Genomic DNA, 13,143 nt, shown 5'->3' on the forward strand with positions numbered 1-13,143 from the left:
AAGGGAACACCTCTTAGGGACACTTGGCATCATGCCTTGACATGTGGCATGTGTGCCATGTGGTGGCAGCATATGCACACAAGTTGTAAAGGGGGCCTCTCCTATAAAAGGGACCAATTATCATAATACAATCGTGCTTTCCACGACTCATGTATACTCCCCTAATCCTCATTAGTCCTCTGTTAGTGTGTTGATTATCTTGCTCACTCTCAACTGAGGGACTAGCTCTTGCTCATTCCATCGGGACCAAGATTAATATGTTGTTCAGGGCATTGGCTATGTGTGGCTGGGTGTCCTGGGTTCTTGAAACAAAAATCTGAGACAGGAGCTAGCTGCACATTACAAGTGAGGTGATGGATTATGAGTGTATCTTGTTCATGCTTTGGCTGGTTGTAAATAAGATGACAGGATGTTGAGGAATATGTGTATTTTAACATGGATGGATATATGGTGGATGCTGTAAGTTCATAAAGTGCATTATATACAGGATCGGATGGGCTACCCACACGTTGGAACTTGGAAGGAATTGATCACCTCCTCATGTGACACGTAGAAGTCATGTGATAAATCCTACATCCTTGGTAAAATGACCCTAATATAGGAGTATAAAAAGCTGGAAATAGTTGGGTTCTAAAAAATCCTCCCTGCATGATTTTGGGAGGGTGCCTTGACTTGTGGGGTGGCTGGGCATGTGGCCCCTTCCGGCCCAGCATGGTATCAGAGCAGATGTGGATCCTCTGGGTACTGTTCATGTCTGCTGTTCGGTTGCTGCTGTGATTTTGGCCGCATCAATTGTGAGAAGTTGAGAACCCACTGCAGTTGTGGTCTTCAGTGGTGTTTGCCGGGACTAGTTGGTGGCTGTGTCATTTGTGGTGGGTCTGTTTGGGATCTCCATCACTTGCCTGGATGCTGCGTTAGGTTCTTCAGCCATCGAGTGCTGCGGACCATTGGAGGAGCCAGGTTGTGCGGTGGATCCCGTCTGCAGCAGTTCATCTCGACGTTCAATTCAGGGTTATCAAAGGCTGGAAATGGTTGGGTTCTAAGGAATCCCCGTGCGCAATTTTGGGCGTTGCCTTGACTAGCGGGGTGGCTAGGTGGACGGGGAGTGGAGACCTCCATCATGCAGCCCATTCCGGCCCAACACCGCGGTCCGCAAGTGCTTTGCCCTCAATAATCCAGGAGAGCCAATCCCTCTACACCTCTGCTGCTCACTACACTAAACAATGTGACATGCCAGGCTTCGACCTGCAGTGTCCCTTTCACGTGTTCCCTCCTGGTCAATTAAGGATCAGTTATTAGGCCAAACATCCTGGCCGCTACAAAGATGATCTCATTTGCTGCTGCACATTTTCTTCTAAACCCAGCAGCTCCAGTTCTCCTCCTGCCTAGCGCAGCTGCCATTCTTTATCACTCGCTCCTTGGTCCCCTTTGAAGCACCAATCTACATCTGGCTGTATGTCCAATGAAAGTTCAGGTTCAACTAGAAAGTTAATACTTTAAAAAACTTGGCAGATCTCAGCGACTGGGCAACTTAGTGAGTAAGAAGAAAGCACTTAATCACTTATAAGATTTGGTACCACCACGGAATTGAGGCAGCACTGTGTTAATGGTCAATGAAATAAAAAAATGTACATACAAGTGATTTAAAAACCAGCAACTTTGATTTAAAATTAGCCCAAATGCAGGGCAGCCAATAGCTATCGAAACAAACCCAAGAATGCAAAAGGTTCTGACCTGGAGGAGGGACTGCTGTTACTGTGCTACAAAGAGCACACCGCACGTTAGCAGCTCCTTGAGGGTACACAAGAAGAGTTCTGCAACCACTGCACACAAGTTGTCCCTGTGACCCTGCTCAATGCAAACAGAAGCTTCAGATAATTAAACTTCCAAACACCACCAACCGTACAAAGGCCATCTAGGCGGCTCGTTGTTCTTGGATGGGGACGTACTAGACAAGCCCACACGTAATTCTATGTGCGAGCAATCATGCTTGGAAGCTATGAAGCCTCAGGGCAGTTATTTGGAAATGGCTGGCCTATTTAAGGCCTTCCTCCTACGCATCGTATAATCATCATCCTCACATCCCAAACAAAGGCTTGATCAAGCAGTGCATAGTGTGGTCCTTAATTTTGTTCTGAAATTAGATTTCTCCTTTTATACAGTGCTTTAATCATTTGGCTAAAAGATCAAAGAATGCTTACCAGAAGGGGGGGCCGATGCCATCTGTGGCTGAGGAGGATAGGGCACCAGAGGAACAGGCATTGAAGACAGAGGGAACTGTCTGCAAGTGCTATCACACCACTGGATTCTCCTGCACTTTAATCTCCTTCCGTTAACCAGATGTAGAAACCGTCTGTGAAGAGAGACTCTGTCGCAAAAGAGTATCTCTTCAAAGAAGGCAGAGGAAACCCTAAAGCACAGAGAATCACAGGGAAAAACGTGAAAGCAGAGGGAAAACCCTAAAACTGCAGAGGAAAACAGGGAAATCTAGTGAAATCCTAAGAGCACGGAGGAAAACCAATCCTCTCCCTCTTCAGAAGACGATCCTTTGGTTGAGCATAGCTAGAAACCCTAAAAAGACAGAGGCGACGAGCAAACCCTAGAAAAAACCCTCGAAGACGGAGGCCCTCTAAGGGGGGCTGCCTGCAGAACACAGTAGCCTCTCTATGCGTGGTTAGATTACGACGAATCACTATCCAAAAATTTTAAGCTAAAAGTCAAAAGGCGGGCGCCCCTTACGTCATCACAGCAAATTATCCTTTGGGATTTTCTATTTTTTATTAATACCTCTTAAAATTTGACTCTGTTAATTAAAAAGAAAACAATATGTTTAAAAACTATAAATTAAAGAAATTAGCACTTGATTACTTTTTCCTTATGCATGTTGATGTCTCAAGGGTGGAGTCTAGACTCTCCAACATGGTGTCATGCCAAGGTGAGCCAGCCACACAACAATGACACGATATGCCTTTAAGGAAATTATTCGTTCTTTTTCCAACCTGAATGCGCGCCATTTACTTTAGTATGCTTAAGCGGCTTTAGTATAAACATCATTTGGAGCAAGCAGCCAATAAAGGTCAAATCTAAGTTTTGGAGTAATGTGACAGCCTTCGAGGAGAGAGGGTGGACACATCAGAGCCAACATTGGCACACAATTTCTACCAATTGTGTTTGTTGTTTTTCAGTTACTTTACTAGTTCACGATTATAATTTTAGTGTTAGTATAGGCAGGTGCTCCAATACTAGCCATGGGGCTTAGTGGATTTCATATGCATACAATTGTTAACATATATGTTCATAACTTTTTCTAAGTATATCTAAATATTGCAACTTCATAAATTTCATGTGCATTCCTAAGAAATACCTCAATGCACCATTTACTTCAATATGCTTTAGTGAAACTTTCCATTGTCTCGGTATTTCAAGCAAGTAACTATAAAGGTCAAATCTAAGTTTCGGGAGTAATGTGAGGCCCTTCATAGGAGAGTGTGGGGACACATCATAGCTAGCATTGGCATGCAATTTCTACCACTTGTGTTTGTTGTTTTACTAGTTCACAAATGTACTTTAGTGTTTTAGTGCATTCAATTGTTCCCATACTAGCCATAAACCATATGGGTTTAGTGGATTTCATGTGTATGCAACCATCACACATGCACTCATAAACCTTTTTCTAAATACATCTAAATATTGCAACTTTATAACTCCAAAGTTTGCATATTTCACATTAGGGTGACTGAGCTACAACTATGGCACGTAAACCCCTAACAAAATTATTCATTTTTTTCTCTAACTTGAATGCACCATTTACTGAATTCAATAGGCTTTAGCAAAATCTTTCTATTATCTCAATATTTCCAGCAAGCAGCCACATAAAGGTTTATAATGATTTGATGGCCTTCGAGGAGAGGGTGGATACACCAAATCTTACATTGGCACACAATTTCCACCCATTGTGTTTGTTGTTTTGAATTGCTTTACTAGTTCACAAATGCAATTTTAGTGTTTTAATATAGGCAAGTGCTCCCATTCTAGACATTCTAGCCATATACTATATGGGATTAGTGGATTCCATGTGCATGCATTGTGTCAACACATGTATTCAAATACTTTTTTCTAACTCTAAATATTGCAACTTCATAACTCAGGAGGTTAATTTGCATATTTCATGCTAGGGTGAGCAAGCTGCGTTATTGTGCACCCATAAGAAAATGCACCATTTACTTTTTTATGCTTTAGGGAATCTTTCTATTATCTCGATATTTTCAACAAGCAGCCATAAAGGTCAAATCTAAGTTTTGGAGTAATGTATGATGACCTTCAAGGAGAAGGCGGACATATCAAAGCTAGCATAGGCTAGTGTTCCCATAGTAGCTATGAAATCACTTATTCAACGACGATTCAGCAACCAAAATGTGAAGTCACTTGAACATGATGATATGGTGACCAAAATGTGAGTCGCTTAACCATTGTGGAGTGGTTATCTGATCTTGCATCGGCGGAACCTCACCTTCTAGGCATCTCTTAGGTGTGGTGGCTCGTCCAACAAATCATTATTGAGATCAAGGAAGTTAGTACCCCGAGGCCCCTCACCTTGTTCTTTATATGCCCTCTTGGATGACTCTACATCCTTTGGCGGTTCTTCCGTTCACCGTGCATCGATGAAACTAGGCATATCTTAGGTGTGGTGGCTTGTCCAACAGATCATTATTGAGATTAGGGAAGTTAGTACCCTGGGGCCCCTCACCTGTTTCTTTATATGCCCTTTTGGATGACTATACATCCTTTGGTGGTTCTTCCATTCACTATGGGCGAAGGGTGGCTCCTTGTCCCCTTCTCTTTAGTGTCTTTCTTTGCATCATCTAGATCCTTGCCTGGTACCCCTGGGGTCTTGCCCTCCCAACCTATGGAACCTGTCGAAGTATTATTTCTTGTCTAAATCTTCACAATGAATTCTAGGGCCTCATCTCTTCTTCCATCCTATCAAAGGAGGGATATACCACATGGGTGGTGCTCATTTGGTGCCTTTGCACTTCAATTTGGGCAGTCCATGGTGGTAGAGAACTACTACGCCAATTGGAATCTAAATGGTAGCCAAGGGACCAGCATGCATAAGTGTAAGGCCTTCAATCCATTGCATGGCATGGTCCATCCAATGTAGTGGGCTCTACAAACTGCTCGGCATTCATCATCTGTATTTGTTTCAGTGTCTACCTAAGTATGAGCTCAATAAGAGCTTTTCTATCTCTTTATAGACCAGCTCTGTAAAGTTTGTATTACTATAAACTACTCAGCATTCATCAATTGTATTTGTTTCGGTGTCTACCTAAGTATGAGCTTGATAAGAGATTTTCTATCTCTTTATAGACCAGCTCTGTAAAGTTTATATTTCTACCTTAACATCTGGCTCTTTGTATGCTATGTACAGCTTTAATAATACTCCTCCAAAGTCCACCTCTTTGAATTTGTTTGGCATGTAAAAGGAGAAATAAGTGTATAGGCCTTTCTTGGCTTGATAAAGTATTGTAGCCGCATGTATGTCTAGTGGGGTTTAGTAATCTTTGCATGTCCAAACATTGCTACTCTCTTAATCACTGAGGCATTATGCTTGACCCAATCATTACCCACTCTTGGCAAGCATTACCCACTCTTGGCAAGCGGAGTGTGTTTTGGACAACCTCCATGGTCAGCCTCAAGATGACCTTGGCCTTGGACTAGATTTAATTGAAATGCCTTGGTAGTTTTGTCATATGAGTTCATGGCCTATAAGAAGTAGAGGTAGTCGATCCGCCATGGCTACAATATGAAAAAGTCTAACAAGCCCACCTTTTGGAGGAGCTGGGTGGCTTTTGCATCTTCAAGCACCAAGTGATGACATTCTATGAATGGAATAATAGCATAAAGCATAATAGTGCTAATCTATGTTGCCTTCCTTAATGTGGAACACTTTAACATGCACCCACTTGCTCTAGCTCTTCAATTCAGAAGTACCCCACCTTGTCTGCAGTAATCTAGTATGGGATATAGGGGGCCTCAGTAATGGTCCCCATTCCAGAGATGTACATGAGAGGTTCTTAGAGTCAAGGTTTCTCTCGTTTTTCTGGAATAGTGTGTGAGTGGGACATATCTACATCACTCCTTTAACTTGACTCGGACTTGATCCTTACGTCTACCACATCCCACAACATAAGCAATTAGACTTGACTTTTATGCTTTCCCCCCTCGCACAAGTGAAGTGACTTTGAAAATGTTGTGAAGGAAACAATGTGGTGTGGTTTGGATTTACACTTGGCTCCATTTTGGCCTTTCACAGCCCGGCTCTTGACTCTTATGCCCTTGGCATGTTTCAACCTCTGGAGACGATTTGATATTGTGGTGGGTTACACACCTATCTTTCTTTCCTTCTTCAAGTGGCTATTAGGTGAGAAACAACTTCTTTTGTCCCTCGACTTAATGTGTAGTTAAGGCTTCAGCCCATGTAAGAAATGAAGATTTGAGGGTCTTGGGGTTTCCTAGGAAGGAGGTTTTCTTGCCACACAGGCTCTTTTTCTCCTACCATCGATGTGGAAGGAGGGATTACTAGGATATGTTCCAGATGAATTCCCTTTTTAAAGGTAAATGTTGATTGGACTTCTTGGATTTTTGCTTTTGCTCCCTTTCTCCCTTGGTCCATGGCTCCTCTATCTTAGCCTTGCTTTCTCAATATTTTTAGGTGTTCTTTGAGCATGATGTTTTTTTTTTATATCCTCTTGTCATCCTCTACTAGTCGCACCCTTGAGCTGGCTTCATTTTTGGCTGAATACTTAATAAAGAAACTAGAAGCCTAGAATGAAGTCCATAAATGGATGAGAAATCAACCCAAACCATTAGGGAACTTGGATGAGACTAGCTAGGATGAGGCTAGGATAATGAGAAAAACTTATAGAAGATGTACAAAGACGTAATAGTCGGTGTAGTTCATATATCAATTTACTTCACATCAATTGCCTTAACCATTTCATTGTCTACCAATGTACTTCACATCAATTTTGTGTCGATGACATGCGTTGAAGCTTGTCAATCTACTGGCCAATCTCTTGCAACCCCTTTACCCAAGTTTCGAATCTAAGAGCAAAGGTTTGGGCCACGTCTTCACCACTAATCCCTCATCGTATCGCTTTCCCATGGCACTCATGGCATGGTGAGTTCAAGACATACTCCCCCTGATCTCTCGTCCATATATCGGGGTACTCTCACACATCACTAGTATGCTAGAAATAGAAGGTGTAATATAAAGTGATGTGGAGAGTTAATGAATCTCAAATAGGTGGTAAGATATTGTACAAATTGATTTTAAACATGACTCATGCTCTTACGATTACTCATGAATCTCAAATAGGTGGTAAGATATTGTACAAATTGATTTTAAACATGACTCATGCTCTTATACATTCAAATATATACTCATGCTCCATTAGCACCTCCAATGGTTCAACACAACCAAAAATGGCATCCAATAGTGATTAGAATAAAATCCCCAAAGCCTTTGCCTTGATGCACACCCTTAATGCTATTCAATGCCCTTTATAGCATAAGGTTTTTCCAAGATTTTGCACGTTTGGCATATCGTTTACATGCATTGGAGCATTTGAAGCATCCATTAACCAAATAGCAAGGCAATTAATGCTTCCAATAGCTTGCAATCAACCACATGACTCCTTAAGTGGATGCAAATGATTTATTCTTAGCCAAATTTATCCAAACTTGAGAGCAATGGTTGATTAATTGGCCATATGATGAGAAGCTTTGCATAATGTCATTATTAATTGGTCCTAATGATGATTAAGCAATGCTAATGGCATGTATTAGTGGACAATGTGAGAAATCAGGGTGTCTTGGAAGAAAGCCCCAAATCTTGAGTGTAGATTCAAGAAACTTAAAGAATCAACCAACAAATGCAAGGAAATTCTTAGCAATCTCTCAAGAATTACCACAAAGCCCCAATCTTGAATGTTGGTGGAGAGATACACTTGCCTTGATGAAAAACGTGAGAAACTATTTGCAGCCTTTGGAAGAGTTCATGGCCCTCATTTCTTAAGCAATAGGGCTCTTAGATGGTTGAAATTTGTAGAAGACACCATTCCTAAGCATAAAGAGAGCATTTAGGCTTGTCACTCAGAACACTTGAATGGAGGCAAAAATCGCGAAAACGACGCCCTTCTAGAATTTTCGCCGCCTTGCTGTCGCCTCTCCAAACCCTAATTTAGGTACATAATGTGCTCCATAATTCCCCCATAGTATTTCCTAGTTGATGGTTAACAAATATGGAGTGATGCAAGCAAAAGAGATGATGAAACTAGGGTTTCCTATGAAGCACAAAGGATTGGAAATTTCTGCAGCTTTCCTTGACCAAATTTGGGAAAAATTGAATCAATAAGAAGCTTATATTGGAGTTATTGTCCTCCTCTTCCTAATCCCCAAGTTTTGGCAAGCTCACAGCCCATAATTTTCTCACCATAGCTCACAGAAATCAAGCAAAGAAGAAGAAGAAAGGGGAAAACGTTTTGGATTAACACTAAACAAGATTAGTGAATCTCCCCCAATTTTGATCCTGCTTTTTCAAATTTTGGTGCGGCTTCCTCAAAATTTGGTCCCCATCAAGCCCATGGCCCCAAAAGATTAGAAACAAATAAGAAAAATAAATTCAACCATTCAAGGTCACCATATCCATCTTCTTGATCAAGAAAATCAAGAACACCAAGAAAATGTAGAAAATTCAAGAAAATCAAGAACACCAAGAAAATGGATGAAAATAGGAGCTCTTATACCACTGCAAGAAGGAGGCCCACTTATCACATGGAGAAGACAACAAGGGTGTAGGTCACCATCCTAGAATCTCATGAAGGGAGAAGCTCACCATGGAAGCTTGCTCAAGGCAAGGAAAATAACCATATGGTCATGTATCAAAGATATCAAAAGATGTACAACCTATCCCATAAGTGACTGATATAGTCACTTACTCCTATGACCTTTCACACATGAGATGCCCATAAAACCAAGTCCTATTCCCCATATAATATGCCTAGGCCCTTATCCCACATGTGCATGTGTAGTACAATCAAGAACATATTTTCCTACATTACAAAATCACACACAAAGAAATCAAGACATGAAAAAAATGGAGCAAGTGAAAGGTCACAAATTAATCCTTCCTAATCCTCCTTTCTTCCTCTTCCTTAATCCCACTCCCACTAACAAGTCTTACACTACTATAGGCAATAAAAGAAACAAGCCCTATTCGATGGTCAGGTATGATTACAAGACAAGTTGCCACTCCCCATCTAATAGGACCAATGTTAAGCCCCAAATCCACCCCCTAATCTTTAGCTAATCTAAAAATGACTAGATTAAGTCTTAATGTGTCGAGGGGTTTAGAAACTTACCGCAACGTACCTGTGTCCTCATTTGAATTGCAACATCTAGTGTGGCAACTTGCACTCGTAAACCTCTCCTCCACTATCACTATGGAGATCTCCAAGTAGAGCTTGGGTCCTCTTTACTCCAGTTGATCACCATCGTAGCTCCAAGACAATGGTCGTATCCCACAAGAGCTCACACACACTCTCACTGGCTAGACACACACTCTCACTGGCTAGACATAGGCGTGAGAACCACCAAAAGCAGACAAACACTCACAAGAGAGCAAGAGAGCAAGAGCTTAGACTCAAATCTAGACCCAAGAGAATTAATGATCCTTTCTTAGTAGTGAAAGTCACTTATATACATGCCCCTTTTATTGGCCTCAAGTGTTCACTCACTAAGGTTGGGCACCTAACACTTAAAAGTGAACTAATGAGAAATAACTAAAGATATAATTTTCATGAAGTGCATTGTAACAAAGTTAAAAGGGACTCAAGTCAATTTGGGCTCAAGGCCAAGGAATGAAGGGGATGTGAAAGGGGCCAAGGGCTAGGAATAGGGTTGGGCATGCCCATGGACATGAATAAGTGTAGTGTGAAAGGGTGGCGTAGTATATTAGTGAATATGGGCCAATGTAATAGAAACCTTTTGAGACCTTTTGATAATCAAGATTACACAAGTCCTTTGCTTTCTCTTCTTGTTCTAATCCTAGGCTAATCTCTCATGCTTTCCTTTATCCTAGGCTTAATGAGGCTAAATATAGGTTGTCACTTTCTTTCATTGGTATCAGAGACATGTCTTTGATCTAAAATTTTTGAATTTTTATAAAAAATTTCCTCTATTTCCTCTATTTTCTTAGTTTCTTGGACTTTCTTGATTTTCTTGATCAAGAAATGGCTATGGTGATTGGGGGATGATGGAAATCTCTTTGATTTTTTGTTTGTTCTAAGGTTTTGGGGGCTATGGTTTCCCTGTGGACCAAATTCTGCTCCAAAATTTGAATGAGGAGACCAAAATTGGGAAAAAATTACTACTAATCTTGATTAGCACTAATAAAAAACGTTTTGGATTTTTGCTCTCTTGTTGGTGTTTGATCTGTGAGCTATGGTGATTCTTTCTGCAATCTTGAGCTTACCAAAACTTAGGGCATTGAAAGGGCTTGTTGGGAGCTTCCATTTAACCTATCTTTTATAGGGGAGATTCTAAGTGTTTTTAGGCCGTGACGCTGCTGATTGATGCGCCCGTTTTCCTTCATTTTGCTGAAGATTAAGATAACTAATGGCATTTCATAGCCATTAATGGCCATAGCTTAAGATTAAGATAACTAATGGCATACTCAAGCCACGCTACCTTGCTATGGAAGACTTCTGCTGATGGGCTGCGCGTGAATCTGCCTCTTCCCTGGTGTTTTGGGGCTCTATCAAGTGTGTCATAGCCACTCATTACCATTAAAGGCATCGGCAACAGGTTGCTTAGCATGCTAAGCAAGTTTTTAAGCTCACAATGGTGATTACTACGTTGATTTGAGGCCGTGAAGAACGATTCGGCTGCGCCTGTTCTTGGGAGATTGGAGCCAAAGGAAGTCACCAAATAGCATGAGCAACAAGGCTTGGCAAGTTCCGAATGGTGTAAGAAAGCACATACTTCATCTATGATTCAATTTTTTTCTTCCCTCATGCATATTGGAGATCCCATGAAAATCAGGGTTTTCACAAAAAAAAACATTTTGAGAAATCTTTTCATTAATCTCCTTTATCATGCTTGGCTACATGCATTAGTAAGGTATTAGTAATGGATTTCATGGATATTTTGAATTTATGCAATGCTTGAGTTCTTGGGAGAAATTAGGGAATTCTATCAAAATTTTCAAAAATTTCTCCAATAATTCTCATTATCATGCTTGGCTATCATTCACAAATGGAGCAATGTGTAAGTAATCATGGGATTTCATGAGCAATTCCATTTGCTTGAAATTCGGGGTTTCTTGAGAAATTAGGATTTGTGCATGTTTTTCATGAGATCCAGGGCATCCATTATCTTCATTAAGCCTTCCTCTATCCTCCTATATCACTTTTGCATCAAAATCAATTGGGGATTAGGGTTTATTGGAGCAACAGGGTTTTAGAGAAAGTGCCCTAGAATTAGGGTTTGCTTGGGTTTTCTCTTCAATATGCATGCATGGAAATATGCCCATAGGTCGCATTAATTATGTTATGCATTGATTTCATCAAAGGAATTGCATATACCCACAAGTGGATCATTAAAGTCAAATTGCCCTTCTCTTTTGTAGTTTCTTTGTGCAATTGGCATTGATTTGTTTCCACATGAAGCCATGGGGATTGAAGACATAAAGGAGCTCAATTGTATTGCCAAATAACCTAGACTTCTATGACATTAACCTCGTATATTGGATGTTCATGGCATGCAACTATAAGTGCCAATTGTAATTGAAATTCATTTACACTTTCAAGTTCATGCTATACAACTCACACACACTTGTATTCACGTTTCAATTTCTAGTAAGCAAGTGATGTGTGAGGGTACCTCGACGTTTGGAGGAGAAGTCGGGGGGGGAGTATGCCTTGAATCTGCCTTGTCCTTAGTGCCTTGGAAAAGCGATAAGGTGGAGGATTAGGTACCAGTGGTGAAGAAATGGCCCCAACTTGTACCTAGTTTTGACCTAGGTAGGAGGAGACAAGATTCAACGCCCTACATCGACTGAGGATGCATCTTATTGGACAAGAATTTGGCAAACATGGGATTTAGTATTGCAATTGATTTCAATCGATTTGATATTGGGATTTGGTTGCAAAAAAAAGGAGGTGCTGCTAATTTTTTTTGTAAAAGGCACTTATGCAAGGCACTTGAGGTTACATGTAGATGCCAAGTTACAAATTGTTGATATTCATGCCTTCAAATAAGGTCCGGGACATTACCATTGCAAAGGGAAAGTGCGGATTGTGATTGGAGAGAAGTTTGATAGTTTTTTTCCTATGGCACTAAACCCTAATTTAGTCCGAGAGGGTTAGGACTGCTTTCAAGGTGTTTGCATAGTCTCATTCTACTCTCCAAGGGCTATGTTTGGAACCCTCAACTATGCGATTCGGACTCCGTTTACTTCTCCAATTGGCAAGTCTACCTGCCAGACAAGAAGGCTACCCATTCAAAAAAAGCACTTCATTTTGGCAATGTGAGCATAGTGCTAGATTTCCCATATCCTAAGCTTTCCATCTAGCCTTAGACCTCACCATTTGGACACCGGAGCTATCCGCTACATACATTTTTCCACTAGATATCCTGTTTTTACAGAAATTAGGGTTTCTAGACTGAACCTATTTTGACATCATAGTTGGATAGTAGGCTCTTCCCTCATTCTGGCAAGCTAAAAACTTCAAGATTTGGACCCCGTTTACTTGGTCAAACTAGCAAATTACTCACCAGTTGACTTTTCAACAAAAAAAAGGTCAAAACAGAGAGTACTTATGCATTGACCGTGGTCAAAGTGATCATACACGGGTGTTCTACACGTCATTGTCTCTCTATAGAGCTAAAGAACTCGTAAATCGGAGTAAGGGAACATATCCAACTTGAAATTGGTCATTTTCCAATGGCATCCAAGTCAAAGGCCAAGGCTACTTTCAAGGAAGTAGTTGAGCATGAGGGTGGTGTTTCGAAAGCAAGGCAAGATGTTCAAGAGCATGTGCAAAGTAATGTTGAATTGCATCAAGGGTCACACTTACCACC

The 13,143-nt window shown here is 40.9% G+C and overlaps 1 protein-coding gene across 1 annotated transcript in view; it reads right to left on the reverse strand.

Moving 5' to 3' along the window:
- The window catches only part of LOC147607121 (protein LOL2-like), a 39,792-nt gene extending 37,122 nt beyond the window's left edge, over positions 1-2,670 (reverse strand). The window contains exons 1-2 of the mRNA XM_086790906.1: positions 2,202-2,670; positions 1,735-1,848 (exon numbers count right to left, since the gene is read on the reverse strand). Coding sequence (XP_086647032.1) covers positions 1,735-1,848; positions 2,202-2,262 — 175 coding nt within the window. The 5' untranslated portion in view covers positions 2,263-2,670. The remainder of the gene's footprint in view (positions 1-1,734; positions 1,849-2,201) is intronic.
- Between the last annotated feature and the right edge of the window lie 10,473 nt (positions 2,671-13,143).

Source organism: Cibotium barometz, chromosome 56, assembly GCF_041138505.1.
Source record: "Cibotium barometz isolate CiBa-2024 chromosome 56, ASM4113850v1, whole genome shotgun sequence".
NCBI lineage: Eukaryota > Viridiplantae > Streptophyta > Polypodiopsida > Cyatheales > Cibotiaceae > Cibotium > Cibotium barometz.